We start from the raw sequence: 19292 nt of genomic DNA, 5'->3' as shown, positions 1-19292 counted from the left end.
ATCTGTTATCTTTTCCCCTCAAATTATATCTATTGGGTTGTTTCAGTACACTAATAAATTCTAAATAGAGTGTATACTCACAATCTAGACAAGGTTACTAACATTTCCGACCAACTCAAGTTACTAGTTTTAAAATAGTCTAAAACTCCAAGGTATTTGCTGGTGCAAGAGCTCAGGATCAGGTTACAAGCAAGTTCTCCATTTTGTGGGTAGCTTCTCTTAGCCAAGCTAGCCCAGCTCCTTGTCAAGTTTCCCACTCCCTTCCTAAGGTTGTTTGCTTTGAAATATAGTAATGAGTAGTAATGAGACGAGTACACCATGTTAGTTAACTAATATGAAAGAACATTTTATTTGTATCCAGCTGAATGTTTTAGTGCTTGTATCATCAACTGGCAAATTATCTTGGTTATAAGAGTTTATTCCAAGCACTTTGGCAAGGAATGCTAAGTGTACAGTTTACATTTGAGATGCGTTCCCCATTTACTTTATTACAAGCAAAGCAGCAAATGGTAACAGCCACACAATAGACTTTTGTGAAGTTTAATATTCCTCGCCTTCATCTTCACCATCCAAGGAGTCTGTGCCCACTTCTTCATAATCCTTCTCAAGTGCAGCCAGATCCTCTCGGGCCTCAGAAAACTCTCCTTCTTCCATTCCTTCTCCTACATACCAATGGACAAAAGCACGCTTGGCATACATCAAGTCAAACTTGTGGTCCAGACGGGCCCAGGCTTCTGCAATGGCTGTAGTATTGCTGAGCATACAGACTGCACGTTGGACTTTGGCCAAGTCACCACCAGGAACTACTGTTGGGGGCTGGTAATTAATACCCACCTAAAAAGCAACAGAAATACAGATAAGGTAAGGCTCTCCTATAGCACAAGAATGAGTGTTCAACATGTTCCCTGTTTGCACATCAAAAAGGAGCTGCCTGTGAACACAGAATAGGGACAGTCAAGGTCAAGAGCTCTGCATTTAAGCATATTGGGTTTGGAATTGTAGAACTTAATGTTAGTTTAAGTCTTTTAATCCAGGCTTGTTTCCCAGATTGATGTAAGTATAGCAAATGCCCATGGGGATACCCTGAACTGCAATATTTTGTTGTGGTTTTTCCAAGCAAACACATTTGATTACTCTTGGAAGCAACATGTGGAGAGTGGTTGGGTGAATCTTGGAGCCACCTGTTAGTTGTCTCCCTTCTCTACATGCCTGTATCAATTTGTAACTTGAGAATTTTTAGGAGCCAGGCGCTCCTTATTTTACCTCCCCAGAAACAGCATGGATAGCACTGAACATACAACATATGAAAAGGCCCTACTCCTTAATATCCAAGTGGTCTTCATAGGTCATATATTAGTAGTGGAGTTCAAACTGCTTTACCTCCTGCATGTAGCTTCTGCAGTAGCACAGAAATTCAGATCCCTCCCACTAAAACTATGAGCAAACTGCTTCAGCTGTTACATGTCTTTACTTACACAACATAAAGGAATAAAAAATCCATGGTCAGACAATATCTTTAATTAAGCCCATGCCCAGAGGTCATCATGGTCCCACTAAAAGTCAGTTTATTGCCTGCTTACATCACCTGTAAAATTACATACTTGTGATGTGTTTATTCAATAAACTACATATAAATGAACAATATCCCATTTTGAATCCAATTAGCAGCACTTACCTTAAACCCAGTAGGACACCAGTCAACAAACTGAATGGTACGTTTTGTTTTGATAGCAGCAATAGCAGCATTGACATCTTTGGGGACAACGTCTCCACGATACAACATGCAACAGGCCATGTACTTGCCATGGCGAGGATCACACTTCACCATCTGATTGGATGGTTCAAAGCAAGCATTAGTGATCTCAGAGACAGAGAGCTGCTCATGGTAGGCTTTTTCTGCTGAAATAATGGGGGAATATGTTACCAGGGGGAAATGGATTCTGGGGTAAGGCACCAGGTTTGTCTGAAACTCTGTCAGATCCACATTTAAGGCACCATCAAATCTGAGAGATGCAGTGATCGAGGAGACAATCTGACCAATGAGGCGGTTGAGGTTAGTGTAGGTCGGGCGTTCAATGTCCAGGTTCCTACGACAAATGTCATAGATGGCTTCATTATCAACCATGAAGGCACAGTCAGAGTGTTCAAGGGTGGTGTGAGTAGTCAGGATGGAGTTATATGGCTCAACAACAGCAGTTGAAACTTGGGGAGCTGGGTATATGGCAAATTCTAATTTTGATTTCTTTCCATAGTCAACTGAGAGGCGTTCCATCAGCAGAGATGTGAACCCTGAACCAGTACCTCCTCCAAAACTGTGGAAAATCAGGAATCCTTGCAACCCAGTGCACTGGTCAGCCTGAAAGAGGAAAATGCATGTTATAACAGGCCAGTTGGCTTAAATTTTAAGAATTAAAGCAAAAATTCATTGCTTTCCCTCTTGCTTATGGCATTCTACATGGTAGCAAAAAATTCCTTACTGTTCCAAGTCACTCATTGTTTTTTTAAATCAATCTTTTTATTGATATATTTTGTAACAAACTAATTTTTTTCCTTTTAAATGTTGTCTTTTGGTAAGTTAGTATTTCTTGTGAGCCGCTTTGGGTACAGTTTACTGTAGAGAAGTGGCATATAAATATACTAATTTTTTTTGTTCTGATTTATAATGGGATTCACCACTGAGCATTTTACAAAAAAGGCAGAGGCAAAGTAGATCCCACTGTATGCAGTAATAGACTTATTGATAATCTCCTTCTGAATAGGCTGTTTCTAGCAAGAACTATGAGCAGTTCCCGAACCAGCCAAGCAGAGATTTGCTACCTCAGAGGTAGCAGTTTCATTACATGGAAGTCCCAGGCAAATTCCATTACCTCAGGTTTATGTACTCAGCAAGCCATAATGCACAGAAGATTTATCTTATCTTACTTTGTCACCATTTCCCTCTAATTTCTCTTTGGATCGATTCCCAAACCATGGGAGGAGACCAAACCCACAAAATTGGCAGAAGCACATTTCAAATATTGTTTTAGTCCCCTTACAGGGGCCTCCTATACTAACATGAAGTATAGCCACTGAGCAAGGCAGAAATTGGAAGGACAGATAATGAAGCTGAAGCTCCAATATTTTGGCCACCTAATGCGAAGAGAAAACTCCCTGGAAAAGACCCTGATGCTGGGAAAGACTGAAGGCCAAAGGAGAAGGGGACGGCAGAGGATGAGATGGCTAGATAGCATCACGGATGCAATGAATATGAACTTGAGCATGCTCCGGGAGAGAGCGCAGGACAGGAAGGCCTGGCGTGCTATGGTCCATGGGGTCACGAAGAGTCGGACACGACTGAACAACAACAACAAGGCAGAAATTATGTTTGCTTAAGCCCTGTTAGTTTAACCATACCAAACTTGTCTTGTCAGGCCTACCTCGTGCTCCTAAGCATACAGTAAGCAGCCTGAAATAATAGCCAGTTCCTAAAAGAACCATGTGCTCAATTTTCCCCTTGATTCAAGGGAGGCACAATAGAGTTTGAGAATCCTTACATTTTGAAAGACTCAAAATATGTCCGATTAATTTTGAACCTTCAGAATTTCTTTTTAAATAGTGCAAAAGTCCCAATGTAAGTTTGACAGTGCAAAAGCACTAGAACATACCAGCTTCCTGACACGCTCCAGTACTAGGTCAATTATTTCTTTGCCCACAGTATAGTGACCTCTTGCATAATTATTAGCAGCGTCTTCCTTGCCAGAAATCAGCTGTTCAGGGTGGAAGAGTTGTTTATATGTTCCATTCCGCACCTCATCTGCAACAGAATGTGTAAGTTATTCTACAAGAAAAACGGAATACGGTATAGTATAAAATTCATTATTTTCTGTTAACCAGTTCAGAATACCCCTACATGAAATGATCGACCCCCATCATGCTCAAAGGTAGTTTCAAGTTATAATTTGTATGTTTGATTTGACTCACTGGCTCCAAATCAACTCAGTGCTCATGCAGGAGTTAGAGCTGTGCAGTTAATCATGCCAATCTGCTGTTTAATTGGAGGGGGGAGCATGAGGCACTAAATGCAGCCTACTGCTCCCTTCTCCTGAAAAGCTGATGAGCACTACCTGTGATTATCTGACAGAGATATATACTGCCCAACTGCTCTCTACTGGGAACTGTGCATGTGGCACCCACTTGTGCTTATTATTTCCCCATCCTGCTAAAAAAAAGATATGCAAAAGCCTGCTTCTGCACACATACATCCCGTAGCTGTATGGTGACTAATGACATGGAGCCAGTTATCAGTAGCATCAAGCTGCATGGCAAAGAGCGCATTATCACTCTCTGCGCTTCCTCAGGTCTCTTAGCAACTGCAGAAGTGGGGTAGTTGCCTGAGCACATGAATGGAGGTACAAACAACTGGTCTTCCATGCAACTAGCTTCAATAGGTATCATGCTGCATATGGTTGTTTGGAACGACTCTTAAGGCAAGCCAGATACAGCATTCTCTCTACAATCCAAAGCAGTCTTGCAAGTGTGTAAAAAATTAACAGAAGTACCCAAATAATTTTATCCAAATCCTTGCTACTAAGGGGCAAAAGCTTTTGTTTTGGCATTAACAAAAATCACCTAGCATAGGTTGCATTAGTTTAATAATTTGAGGAAAGCCGTTTAAAAAGCAGTCTGGATGTATATTCACCATCTTACTTTCCACCTTTAAACCAACATTTTTTTTAAACACAGAGTATACTATAGCAGCCATAGTACATTGTAGATAGGAAGATAAAAATAATTGAAGAATGAATTTTCATGGAACATGAACACATAAGCTGTCCTTCAGATTTGTTCTATAGTTTAACTCCTATTTTGTAGGACATTGAGAGAGGGAGGAAGGGAAGGAGGGAGAGTTATAAGTATAAGGAATGATTTTATAGCAAACAGTAACGGTATCCAGTAGAGCAGAGGTAGACAGAAGATAGGTTGGGATCTATTGGTAGATCGCTGAGTAGTCTGCAGTAGATCCAACTATTTAACAATAGCAACAAAATGACTCTTCAGTACCCAACATACTGCTGCAAAATATCACAAATATTTTTTATACAAGATAATTTACAACATTGGACAGTAATCACTGTGTATATTGTACAGTTCAATATTCCCAATGTTTTAAAGTATAAACTTCCCATCGCCAGACAGGCTGCTTAACAAGATCAGCCTCGGATGGCCTTCTCTCTGTTCCATCAGCCAGGACAGCTAGACTGGTGGGGACGAGGGAGAGGGCCTTTTCTGTGGTGGCCCCCACTCTCTGGAACTCCCTCCCTAAGGAACTCTTGTCATGCCCCCTCTTTAATGAGCTTCCACCATGCATTAAAAACATGGCTGTTCATGCAGGCATTTGGGGTGGGTTAGGGTATTTTAGAAAATGTTTTTATTGTAGAATTTTATTGTTTTAAACTGTTTTACTGTATGTTGTACATCGCCCAGAGTGGCTGGGTGACCAGCCAGATGGGCGATTAATAAATTTAATAAATATAAATAAATAAATAAATACACTATCAGTTCTTAATGGCTACAGAAGACTCTGCCTATGTGAAACACTTGTTTTCCACAAAATGTGTGGTTTCTATTCTTAACTTTTGTCTACTTCGCAGATGGCCAACAACCACCTGACATATGCGCTAAGATGTAGGGTGCAGCATTTACAGAACAAAGATATTTTGTACTTTTGAAGCTGCAATCCAGTGCATGTATATCTGGAAGTAAGCGCCATTAAACAGAGCAAGAGTTACTGCTGAACAAACATACACAGGATTCTTTTATAAGATGCCTTGGGAGGTTATTATCTTAAGAGGCAGCCTAGAAAAATATTTAAATAAAATTGCTCCGTAAATTTCGTAAGTTTGCCAAATAGCACCATTTTATGTGACCAGTTATTTGCATTTTGCTAAGGCAGTAAAATGAGTTTAGCTTTGATATGAAGTACTACGTACATTTCAGTTTCCCCCCATATTTCCAGAAGCAGTATCTTTTTCCAGTATGGGTTTTTTTTGAAGAAGGGATTTGGTTATAAGTTTTAAGGCACAGTCCTATGGGGATGGCTGTAAGCTTCCAAACCCAGGCTTATAGCCATCCAATGCAGAGTGGGAGGAGCAGAAGAGGGATCTAGCTGAGGTGTCAGGGAGGGAGACCAGGGGCAGCTCATATTCCTGCTTCCCCAGTCCCCTCCCACAGGAACATACCCTTTCTGACCTCTCCGAGGTCACCTTTGCGATCTCAGAGAGGCAGCTGGTACAGTGTCTCCCCTGCCCCCGGCTGTGAAGGGCAGGACATTCGGACCCCTGGATCTGAGGTCAGGCCGCAGACTCTGACCTCGGATCCCGGAATTTGAAGTATCCTATGGCCCCTGTCTAAGGTTCCCTCTCAAGAAAATATGCAGGATATAACTTTTAAAATAAAAATATAAATAACATGAGAGTTAATAATTTTTTTCTTGCTGCAGACACTTAGGGCACAATGTTATGCACGTTTAGACAGAAAAAGGTCCCACAATTCCCAGCATGTCCAAGCTAGCATGGCTGGCTAGAGGGATTTAGGGAATTGTAAGACTTTTTTCTGTCTAAACATGGAAAGGATTGCACCCTTAGTTTTATTACTGAAACTTAGGTGCTACCCATGCAATCTAGTCTTTCAAGAACTGAGTCTTGCGGATATTACCCTGGTAATATTTTATGGCATACAGCAAGAGGATGTAGCACTGGACAAAGAGAAATACTATCTAATCTCTTGAGGGTTACTGTGCATTCATGCCTTAACTAAAATAAAGCAGGCTAATCAGGTATTTGGAAATAAATCCCTATTGTGCCTTGCTCTGGTTCTCATGCTGGTTTATACAGTATCCAAAAGACAACTAAGGAAACAGGATTTTCAGACATTCCAGGCTTTCAGCTATACAGTTCCCACCCCCTACAGCACTTCTCGCATCACTCCCAGTCACACAATAACAGGCTGTATTTACCTATTACTGCTGGCTCCAGATCCACAAACACAGCACGAGGGACGTGCTTTCCTGCACCAGTCTCACTGAAGAAGGTGTTGAATGAGTCATCGCCACCACCAATTGTTTTGTCACTTGGCATTGTGCCATTAGGCTGAATGCCATGCTCCAAGCAGTAGAGTTCCCAACATGCATTGCCAATCTGCACACCAGCTTGGCCAACATGGATTGAGATGCACTCACGCTATGGAAACGGAGACAGAGGGAGAAAGTTAATACAAATACAATTTCCTCGTTCTTCATTCTTTACGGTAAACTGAAAGGCAATCTGCCACTTAATCCATTAAATGGGGAACATGTGGTTGGAAGCTTCTCTTATACGGAAATCAAGTTACAATTATCTTTTAAGCAGTTACTAACTTCCTGAAGGTTATTTAAAAAAAAGAATTTAGTGGTCCCTTGGTACCCAGCACTGCCAACCTAGCTACAGAAGTAGAGCCAGTTCACATATTAAACAAGGCTGTCAGGGACAAGCAGGAGAGAGCAGGGGCTAAACAACCCAGCCTCACGGTTTGTGGTTGGATTAACTACTAGGTTGTTTGGGAGCTAAACAACCCAGCACTCTGGGTTCTCATGTCATGCTCAACAACCTATGAATGAGCTGATCATAGGCTGTTGTTTAAAGGGGAAGTGGCAGGCACACAGGAGGCAGCACACCCACTTTCTCCCACTTGTACATGAAAAACCATGGGTTGTTTAAAGCATGGGCTGTTATGTGTAAACCAGGTTACAGTATTGCTAGTGGAGGAGTCCACCTTTAGAGGACACACAACAGCCAATATATAGAAGTTTTAGTTGAAGACAGAAAGAGATCCAGCATGTTTAGTATACTCCAGCTATTTTGATCCCAATCTTGCCCAAGGAGGAAGTAGAAAACACATTCCTTGGCCATCTGGTCAATTCATCTACAGAGGCATAACTGAACTGGAAGACCAGGCAGCCATGCTTTCCCAGAACCAATTCAGATTTGAGCATATGAAGATGAGTGCGCCACTATTTTGTTGTTTCTCAGTAAAGGTGCTTCGAAACCAGATACGTATGGGCTTGTAACTGGATAAGTCCTATCATGATTAATGCATTCCTCTAATACAGTGCATTATTATATTAAGAATTTTATTGTGAATCGCTCAGAGTCTTTTGGCTAAAGACTAGCATATAAATACATTAAATATGGTGGCTAGGAATTATGGGAGTTGCAATCCAACACATCTGGAGGATACTAGGTTGCGGAAGGCCGATTTAAATAATACAATACAAATCTAGGTTTTTTGCAAGCAGAATGTCATCCTGAGTTCAAGGATACTGACATTATAGACAAGAGATGGTGATGTTCATGTGTTAACCTGACGTCATGTTTCACTTGAGGTAACCAGGACCGAATTGGGATCTTGTACGTTTCCCCCCTGTTCCAATTGGTTTCTGTTCTTGAAGATGGTTGGTTGTATTGTAAATGTCTTTCTCTTACATGGCTTGTTGATTCATTGTCCTAGCTTAATTATGGATTTTTTGTTACAAAAAGTTAGGTTATCCCCATATCATTCCTTACTTGAAAATAATGGTGAAACTAACTCAGTAAGCAAGGTGTTGGTGCTCTTTTAACTGTCCTAATTTGTGAATACTGACCCCATGTTTCTGGAGCTCAGGTGATACTGTTATAACTATTTTGGGATACTCCTTCATTTCTTACATTTATTGAGTTCTTTCAGCAATTACCCAAAGCAGGTATATTTGCTAGACCTCAGAATGATCGGCTTGCAATAATCTCAACTGCAGTCAGATGGTATTTCACATTTAGCTCTAGGAACAGATCCCCATAAAACTGTCTGATCCACTGCCCAGACATTCCCCCTTCAGAAAACCTCTGCACCTTCAGTTTCTTTGGCACTGCCTAGTACTTGCTGTATGAAATGGTCAAGGGTAGGTCCTATTTTAATAGCCCGGGGCCTTGCAAGTTCATCCACCTTTACAGCTGTGTAATTGCTTGCTGTGAATCTTTTCCTTAGTGAGCTGAGAGGCATAGAGCAGGAATGTCAAGGACATGGCTCCCCACACTAAGAAAACATCAGCTTCATGCCCCATTCACAGTTCTACCACTGCCCCCTTTCTTTCCCAACTTGGTGCCCTCCTGGTGCTTTGGACCACAGCTCCCATTATTCCTCACCATTGGCAATGCTAGCTGGGGCTGATAGTTTTAGTCCAGAACATCTGGAGGGCACCAGGTTGAAGAAGACTGAACACAGTGCATTTCAGTGGACCACCTGGAAGCCTTACCATGGCTTCCAGGACACTCCAACCACCCAGTCAGGTTTCACATCTGCAACTAAGATATGGGGTGTGGTTCTCTCAGATATACGCATACCCCAGTACTCCCAAAACAGGGATAACTGTGGATGAAACACATCCCTTAGTCAACTAAGCCAGAACAGAAAGGAAGCACAGGCAGAAAGACCTAATCAACTCCCTAATGAAAGTGAGGAAAACATTTGATCACCCATTGACCTATGTCAGCCTTCCCAGCCCAGTACACGTTAGATGTATTGGACAACTCCCAGCATCCCCAGCCAGCACAACCAATGGCTTGCTGGCTAGGGGGTTTTGGATGTTGTAGTTCAACACATCTGGAGAGTACCAGGTTGGGGGGAGGCTGACCTATTACGTAATAATGTAAAGCTACCAACATTGGTTTGATTGCAGTATTACATCAAAACTGCAGTCCACAAAATGGACTGCATACCTCTTTACCTCATAATGGAAGAATCTTGGAAGAGTATTTGGACAAAGAAATTTCAAGCCATTGATCAGTGTCTACTTTGCCCCAGGAGTCAGGGTGAGGAAAGAAATCATTTCTACAACCTGTTGCAGTGCCTTTAAGTATCTAGAGTCTACAGAGAAATCAAATACCTTAACTGCAATAATTTAATCTGCATAATTGGAATACATTTGTGCTTCTGTGGCACAACTTAGGTATTTTTTGTAGAAAAGTCACCCTTCACTTATAATTCAAATGCCATTTTAAGGGTCAGATTGAGTGCAGTATTTTAGCCAGATGTTACAAAATGCCTGCGAAGGCAAAATTCTGGTCATTTCTAGATTCACTGACTGCCTCTATTAAAGCAAGATTTCCTTGCTTTTTTGTCCTTGAGAAGCTGTATTTGAAGCAAAAATAAGGGATAGAACATTAACAGGAAAGTCCTAGGACCAGTTTAAAAGATCTCTAGTGCAATATAATTTGTCACAGAGTGAAGCAATGAGAATTAAAGGATAACTGGTTAAGGTGAACTTTGTGCCAAGAGAATGAAAACACCCTTTTTACTAGGAGTTGGCATAGGATATTGAAACATCAGAGAAGAACTCTGAGAGGCAGCCATCTTCTTTAGAAAACGTCCCACCATTTTGCAGCGATGCTCCTATACAAACTTATGAAAGGAGGAAAATCCAAGTGGCCAAAACTGCACCAACCAGTTGTACAACCACAAATAAGATGCCAGGACTCCTAAGAAAAACTGCTAGCTGGTGAAAAGTCAGTAGGGCTTGAGGGACTTAAAATGGAAGCAGGCAGGAGTCAGGGTGGGGGGGATCAAAAACTTTCCCCTACCTCTGCTGCCCCCGCCCCGCAGTCAAGACAAAGGGAAGGTTGGGGGCGGGGGGAAGATGTCAGCTCTAAGTGTCCCAGATAATGAGTCACGCCCAAGACATTTTTAAGTCTCAGCTTCTTGGCTCTTTATTTGTCCTTTGATTTCAGGACATGCAGGCGATATTTTACATATTGCCAGGCGCCTTTCTGCTAACAGGAGGTCCAGATACGCTTGGAAGACGAAAAAGACCGAGAACCTCAGTGGGGTGCGGGTGGGGGCTTCAAGAGAAGCGCGCGAGGCGGACCACGAGCGGCAACTCGCGGCCGTGGCAAACGCCACGGCAAAACCGAGGAGGCGGTCCAAGTGCAACCGCAGTTGGTTCGACTCCCGCGCAGGACTTTAGACGCCGAACTCTTTAGATCACCCCCAACTCATCCTCCACACCTGGGCGGGTAAGGAGGAAAGGCGCCATTCAGTTTAACGCAGCCTTCTCCAACTTGGTGCCCTCCAGGTGTGCTGGACTACAACTCCCAGCTTCCCCCAGCCAGCATGATACTGACAGCCACTTGGGAAAGGGGCCCCCGACCCCGTCCCGGGTCATATTGGTGTGGTTCGCAATTACATCCCTGCTACGAAAGCTTTCGGTAAGCAACTTCGTCAAAGCTTTCCGTTCTCAGCTCCTGCAGCCGGCCTGGCGCGTCCTCTACGGAGCAGGCTCTACACGCAAAGCGAACAAGGTTTTCCCCGTCCTCCTTCCCTCACAGCCAAGGGCACACGCAGAGCACTAACGGGGGAAAAAAATAAAGTCTCCACACACCCCCTTTGCGTACACGCGTGAACTTCGCTAGCGCGGCACAGAAAGCGGCAAACGAGCGAAGGCTTCGACGCCAAACGCAAGCCCCAACCCGGAGGGGAGAAAGAAGGCAAGTGGCCCTTACCATGTCTCCGGCAGGCTACGAGTCTAGGAGGTTGTCGGTGCTCTGGCGACAGCAGACGCGCTACGGGTCTGAGCAGCACCGCAAAAACAGCTGCTTCGCAGCCGGGACAGTCCTTATATAGGAAGCCCAAACGAGCGCTTCTCTCCTTGCAGTGTATTGGACATCGCCTCGGTCTCCTTGCGCCTCCCCTTGCGCGCCATTGAATAGGAAGCGAAAGGGAGACACCCTCCCGCCGCCGTCATTGGGCAGCAGATATGAATGTGTCCATTTGCGGACAGCCATAGGGTAATTCGTAATGGGGCAAAGCTGAGTTAGATATTCCCGCCAAATCAAAAGATGCCCGGATAACTTCCCCAACGTGGTGCCCTCCAGATGTGTCCGGCAACTCCCATCCTTCCCAGCCGGCATGGCCATGCGGGCTGGGGGGTTATGGAAGTTGTAGTCCAACACATCTGGAGGACACCAGGCTGGGGAAGGCTGGGAAATCTCCCCTCCCCACCCCTCCCCAGAGCTACCACCTCTTACTCGCATACTTCCACCCTCAGGAGAAGCTGCTTTATGCCTGGGCTTGTGTGGGGCCTTGAGACGCAGGTGGGTTACCCAAGGAGATGCTTGCCTGAGTTTTGAAATGCTGTTTCTAATTGCGTTGACTTCCTTCTGGGGGAAAAGGGAGAGGGAATGCAGTACATTGTTGCTTCTGCACATCTCACCATGTTTCGCTTTGTGTTTTGCAATGAGGAGGTAGTAGCCCTTGCCTGAGAACATTGTGGTAATATTTTGGCTGCTTTTTTCTATGTGTATCCTGAGTCAGATCTACACTTTGTGCCATATTGATATGATTCCATCATGGTGATGCCATATACTTCTTGCACAGTTATGCCTCATAGCACACACAATGACATCTGTTGTGGTACTTTGGATGATATGCAATAAAAAGCGGGATATAATGCTAGAAAAGTGGTATACAGAATGCGTAATGTGCCCCAACAGTTATCAGTCCACTTCAATGCTGATAAAAAGCACTAGTGTAGATCTAGGCCTGGAGTCGTCACCAAGTGCAGAGTGCAGTTTGGAAGCAAAAAACTAAGCCCCAGCTTCTTTTGGACCTTGGCAATCTTCAGGGGAAACTACCAGGCCCACCTTGAGGGTTTATGAGGCCTGGAGCAGATGTGACTTTGGGAGTCCTGCTACCACCCCCTACAATGACCCGTGTGCATGTGGGGCTCTAGCAGTGAGCAATGTGGCTCAGTCTGGGCCAATGGTATGTGCAGGAGCGGAGGCCCCCCCTGCTTTCTAGGGGCATGGGGCAAATTTGTTTAGTTGCTCCACCCCCCACCCCAGGCAGTCCTGGAAACTACTCAACATTTAATCAGTAGGAGAAAGCAGCATTTCATATAATTAAGTTTGTGGCTTGTCTGTGACTGTAATAATACATTAATAATAATGTAATGTAATAATAATAATTCAGTTTAATAAAGCTTGTGCTAATATAGCTCTAAGCACACTTAGTAGCTAGCAAGTTCCATCAAACTGAATGGGACTTACTTCTAAGTAAACAGGAAGATCATAGAGAAACTGCTTTCTCCAGTTTTTATTAATAGGTGGGGTGTTTCTGAGGGAACAGAGATGTTTGTTGGGATGTCTGTAATTAATGCTTAATTTCCAAATAAAAAAGAGGTGCCTGGGCTCATGTTGCCTGGGAAGACACTGTGCCACCTGCTCAGGGAGCTCTGTGTTACATGGTTCCTGCTAGAATAATGTTTCTGTGTAGGATAGGCTTCCCCAGTCTGGGTCCCTCCAGATGTTTTGTCCTACAACTCCCATCATCCTTGACCATGGGCATGGGTGGCCCCATTGCATTAATGGGAGATGTTCCCCAAAACATCTCTAGCAGGAGTGAGGAAGTGAAAGTGGGTGAGGCCAGGTGAGCCCACATGAGCCATCTGCGGGCCAAATGTTGACGTCCTGTTCCTGGCCGAAGTGCCAGCTGGAGCTCCTCCAGCCAGTGCTTCACTGCATCCAGGCTTTCCTGGACTGGGGAAAGCCCATGCACAGCAAAGCCACTCTGGCTGAGGCCCCAGCTGGAGGAGCACGGCTTCAAGCTGGCACCTGGGTCAGGGAACTGGCTTTGCTGCATGTGGGCTTTCCCTGGCCTCCCACTGGGGAGGCTACAGGGCAGGTGAAGCACTTAGTGAGCACTACTTGCCCTCTCAGTTGTGGACTCCCTGCTGTTATCTCTGATCACTGGTTGGAGTTAACAGTGGGGATTCCCTCCCCACTACCCTTCAGGGGGTGGGGCTTTGGGGAAGATCTCACCCAAGGCCCCACAGGCTGGAGGTTCCCCATCCCTGAGGACCCAGGTAGGAGAAGGCTGCTGCAGGAATCACATGGAACCTGTGTGAGTAGATTGCCGCATATGACCATTACATGAACATGTATTTTGCTAGCTGCATGCACAGGGCATACATGCTGGAAAAGTACAGCCAATTGAGGCTTCCCAGCATGTGTACATGTAGCAAATGCAAATATGAATCCATCACCTTTGCTGATCTATGTATATGTGGGTTACCTGCTACTTCCTACATGGAACGATCTTTCCATAGTTGTTTTGTAGTGCTTACCTTAGTCTGTAGGGACAGAGTTTGTTGCTCAGTGGAGCAAGAGAGGCATCTTGTTATTTATTTATTTGATTGATTGATTGATTGATTGATTTAGACCCTGCCGTTGTAGAAAAAATGGCACTCAAGGTGGCTGTTAGTGTTCATAGGCACTTTTACAATGATTATGTCAAACATTCCAGCACTCAGACCTGGTACTGAAAACTGACTCCAGGGCTAAGCCTTGGCACTGATACTCTACCATATCTTTCTGTAGGTATTCAACAGTACTGTTGCACAAAATACTACAGTACCAGTGTCCCCAGATTTTTCTTTCTTCCTCCACTTCCCCTTTTCCTGGACAGATAAAATGTCTAGTCCACAAACATTTATCAGAATTTTATCCGTCCTTTTTGTTTGATGGCTGCCAGTAGGTGCAGACAATCTTGAAACACAGAATGATCCACTGACCTCACTAAAATATCCACTACAGCTAGCTACTCGTGCAGTGTATGGCTTATTCATTACAATGTAATAATACCTCGTTTCACAGTATCTATCCATTACTTTTTTCAGTTCCTTTCTTTGAATGGCTACAACTATATGTAGCCCATATACTCTCCAACATTTTATAAATAAGAAAAAGTACACTGGATTTATAATTGACAAGTGGGGGCTGTTCCCATTCCAAATTAATGGGAGAGATAATGATAGCTGCTTCTCTAATGGTGATAACTTAATAAAAGCAGTATTTATAATATCACTTGTTTAGTGTTTAGAGAGCTTCACATTATCTCCATAATCCTTCTTGTAATAACTCTATAAAGTAAATCAGTACTCTTATTCTTATATTGCAGACTGAGACCAAGATAAGAATGGATTGTTTAAGATCATCTAATGAGCTCATGGCAGAGCCTGATTTCCAGATTCAAGCCCACTACTTTGGCCATGGACCATGAGATCTGATCTGCTTTGGTTTTTGTGAGCAAGCCCAGAAGAAACCAAAGCAGTCAGCAGTATTGTGATGCCTTAGGCTTAGGGTATTTCTGAATCCATCAGAACCTCTTTCTCTTTTTAAAGCAGCCACATAACCATCACCATCTCATACTGGCAACTTGTACATTTGCCAGTACAAAACTATCCTCATGAAGAATTTAATTCCTTCTTCATGGATGGTTTGTGGAAGGCATGAACTTGGCCAGGTATGAACATGGTGGGGTGAGGGTGGGGACTGGCAAGACACAGGAGGAGTATTTACTAGTTTGGGAGTTGCCTGCCTGCTCTAATTGCTGTTTGTGACTTATTTATTAACCAGTCATGCAGGCCAGGCAAGATAGACTAGGGATTCTTTCACATTCTTGAATTAGTTAGGTAAGGCTGAGGGCCTCTAAATACCCACATAACACACCTAGTAGTTTATTTTTATTTTTTGCTATTGCTCAGGAGCAATACACATAGCATGAGGGTCCATCATGGTTTCAGGGCCATTGGGTGAATGTCAAATCTTTTTTTTTTAATGGCAATTTAACTAACTTCGGCCGCTTTTTAGCAGTAACCTCTAATTATGACTCTGCTTGACTTTGGATGTGGTAACTGTTTATATGAGTAGGAGGTTCACCATGTGTATAGATAATTGGTGTGCTTGTTTTGGGCTCAAAGAATATCTGTGGGTGAGAAGGTGCAATTGAGAGTAGGCATTGATTTATGAAATGCATGTGTTATACTAGGGGTAGGCAACATGGTGCCTGCAGGCACCAGATTGCCCCCAGAAACCTTTCTTAGCACCTGCTGAGGTGCCCTACCCCTCCTACTTTTCAAAGAGAGCAATCCTATGCCTCCTAGACAGTGTCTGGGGGGGGGGACACATAGGATTGTTCGGTTTCTGGGCTTCAAGGTCAGAAACAGGACTGACCTCGGAGCCCAGAAACCAGGCTCCCCCTCAGCGCTCCCCATCCTCCTCATAGCCAGGCTGGTTCTGGCCATGTCTCTGCTCTGAGAAACAAAGGGTGGAGATGGGGGAAAGGGGGCAGTCCCCGGGGGCGGGGAGGGGAGGAGACCAGGGAAGCTGCATTACAAAGCTTCCTATGCTTGTCCCAGCCTCCTTCCCTCCTGCTGGGCTGAGCCTCAGCTAGAAATAACCCATCTAGCAAAAATGCACCGTGGGCGGGCCGAGCACATAGGCAAGGATCACCTCTGTGCTCTGGCTGTCCTGTGCTGGATAGTCAGCACCCTCCAGCTTTGGAGGCTGCTGACTATCCCCATAGGATTGCACCCTTAATTAACACATTTTCTTACCAGCAGCTGGAATTCCTACGAAGCAAAGTTAAGCCTCTAGCTGCTCCCATCTTCTTTCCCCCTGAATGTCTCTGGGACACTGTTAGGAAATGAAGACAGGGGTGGCAGCAGGCCAGTGCTTTCCTCTGCAGTACACCCAGCCACCAAGAAATAGAAGGGCAACAAGAAAAAGGGACTTTGAACTGTGTGGTCAAAGGAGTTATTTAGTGTGTTGGGGCTCAGGCTCCACCTCTGTCTGTACTCAATCTTTTGGGCAGGTTACTTGTAGTTTCTGAACAGCCATGCCTGCCATGGCATCCATGTTGTGGTGATGCCCAGGACAGTTGTCAAATTGCCAAATCTGGTCACAGACCCAAAAAGGTTGCGTACCCCTCCCATATGCTTACCAAAGGCACCTTCCTTACAGTGCAATCTTATGCACATCTACTGGGAAGCATGTCGCATGGAGTTCAATGGGACTTAGTCCCAGGTGTATAGGATTGCAGCCTTAATGCTTCTTCCTACTTTTGCTATAGTGGCCATGAAACACTGGGTTATATTGGTGCTGAACTGGGCTCCCTTTTCACACTTGATCTGTCTCTGGTACTCTTATGTGAACTTTACACTTGCATTAGGCTGTATCCAGTTCAAACTTGAGATGTTTCCTGAGACAAAATAGGGTCCTAGGGCACTCTTGGGGGAACCTGGTTTCTATCAAAATCAGTCCTGAATGATCCATCAATATTTCTGGGTTTGGGTTGAAGAGTCCCAGGATGAGGCAGTATAAACTTCACATATGCTCATATGTCAGTATGGCTGCAAAGAGCAGATTTCTTCCGTACATGTTGTACACCTCTAAGGGATGACATGTGTCTTTTTTGTTGTGATTCTAAATGGCAGACATTCTTTACTGAACTGCACAGGGCTTTAAATTCAATCTCCTGGATTTTATTTTGCAAATAATAGAAATCTGGGTATGTTGTCAAGAAATTATAGTTTGGAGTGTTATTCATTATATGTCTCTCAGAAATGCTGCATAGGTAAGATGACACTTTTAACTGGGAATCATTCACAAAGATGGTACACTCTCAAATATAGACGTGGATCTAATAGGTTTGCATAATATTAAATCTTTACAAGTGTTGATAAATATAAAAGCAAATAGAGTAGACTTCATAGTCAATAAATGTGTGATGTGCAAGTAGTACAGAAATATCTGACTTTCCTAGCTGTTCATTAAAATTTTAATTCACTCTTTATTATCAGTGACTTCTCTGAGATTGTAAATTGTTTGAGAATTGGTTATAGGAATGAAAAACTGAAAACGTTATTCAAGCACACGTGTTTTTCAGCTCTTGTCTTGACAGGATCTCACCAACTCCGAGGGAAACATCTGCTTTTGGAAGGAGTCCCAGATCCAGATGCATGCTGTGAGCTAGTATGCTAGCTAGTGATTAGGGAGGTGTCTCAGCAGATGAAAAGGAGCTGATTTATGAGGAGAGATATAAAGAACTGTATTTTGTGGCACATATAGTTGGAGCCATTATACCCAGCCAGAGCAGCTGCCTTCCCTGTGGAACTCTTTCATCACTACACAGTATTTAGGATGTTTGTGTTGATGAAGCACATTTAAGGCGATTGGAACACTTGGTGTCAGCAAAAACCAGAACAATGGTCCAATCCAGGCCACTGGGACTGTCCAAATGTTCATGTGAATTTGTCTTCAAACAATTATTCTATAAGAGATGATCAAGATACAAATTTATAAATTATGCTCACTCCCACTTCTCTGGAAGGTGAGACATTCCAGGGGCACAGTGCTTACATAGGAATGGAGGTGATTGGAGGTTTATATTGGCATTTTGTAATTTTTGAGTGTTTTTTTTTTTTAAACAAATAGGTCGAGCATTGCTGGAAGCACAACTTAAAAAAAGCCAAAGACAGCCAAAGTCCACAGTTCCCACATCAGATCTCTAGGAAGACAGCCAGCATCCTATTAATGCTTACCATGCCCAAACTCTGTGCTTTTCTTTGTCTAATTCAAAAGTGTGGTCTCTCTTCATAGAATCATAGAATAGTAGGGTTGGAAGGGGCCTATAACACCATTAAGTCCAACCCCCTGCTTGATGCAAGAATCCAAGTCAAAGCATCCCTGACAGATGGCTGTCCAGCTTCATCTTGAATGCCTCCAGTGTGGGAGAGCCCACTACCTCCCTAGGTAATTGGTTCCATTGTCGTATTGCTCTAACAGTCAGGACGTTTTTCCTGATGTTCAGCCAGAATCTGGCCTTCCTGTCTGTGACAACCTTTCATGTACTTGAAGAGCACTATCATATCTCCCCTCAAGTCTTCTCTTCTCAAGGCTAAACACGCCCAGTTCTTTCAGTCTCTCCTCACAGGGCTTTGTTTCCAGTCCGCTGATCATCTTTGTTGCCCTCCTCTGAACCCTCTCCAGTTTGTCTGCATCCTTCTTAAAGTACGGTGCCCAGAACTGGACACAGTACTCCAGATGAGGCCTAACCAGTGCTGAGTAGAGGGGAACTAGTACTTCACATGATTTGGAAGCTATACTTCTCTTAATGCAGCCCCAAATAGCATTTGCCTTTTTTGCTGCCATATCATATTGTTGGCTCATGTTCAGCTTGTGATCTACAACAATTTCAAGATCCTTCGCGCTTGTAGTGTTGTTGAGCCAAGTATCCCCCATCTTGCAACTGTGCATTTAGTTTCTTTTCCCTAGGTGCAGAACTTGGCATTTATCCCTATTAAATGTAATTCTGTTGTTTTCTGCCCAGCGCTCTAGCCTATCAAGATCGGTTTGAATTTTGTTTCTGTCTTCCAGGGTATTAGCTATCCTGCCCAATTCTGTGTCATC

At 43.8% G+C, this 19292-nt stretch overlaps 1 protein-coding gene across 1 annotated transcript; it reads right to left on the bottom strand.

Annotated features, from left to right (window-relative positions):
- Window positions 1-321: 321 nt before the first annotated feature.
- On the bottom strand, window positions 322-11634 carry LOC146348655 (tubulin alpha-1C chain-like). The gene is made up of 5 exons (XM_084853695.1): window positions 11547-11634; window positions 6995-7217; window positions 3645-3793; window positions 1676-2356; window positions 322-834 (listed from the first exon to the last, which is right to left on the bottom strand). The coding sequence occupies exons 1-5, from the start codon at window positions 11547-11549 to the stop codon at window positions 541-543; spliced, it is 1350 nt and encodes a 449-aa protein (XP_084709821.1). The 5' UTR covers window positions 11550-11634; the 3' UTR covers window positions 322-540.
- Between the last annotated feature and the right edge of the window lie 7658 nt (window positions 11635-19292).

The sequence above is a fragment of the Heloderma suspectum genome, chromosome 4 (assembly GCF_057233095.1).
Source record: "Heloderma suspectum isolate Gila_16-S chromosome 4, 16-S_ref, whole genome shotgun sequence".
Lineage (NCBI taxonomy): Eukaryota > Metazoa > Chordata > Lepidosauria > Squamata > Helodermatidae > Heloderma > Heloderma suspectum.
Note: the sequence above shows the minus strand (reverse complement) of the source record. Positions and strands in the feature narration are given on the sequence as shown.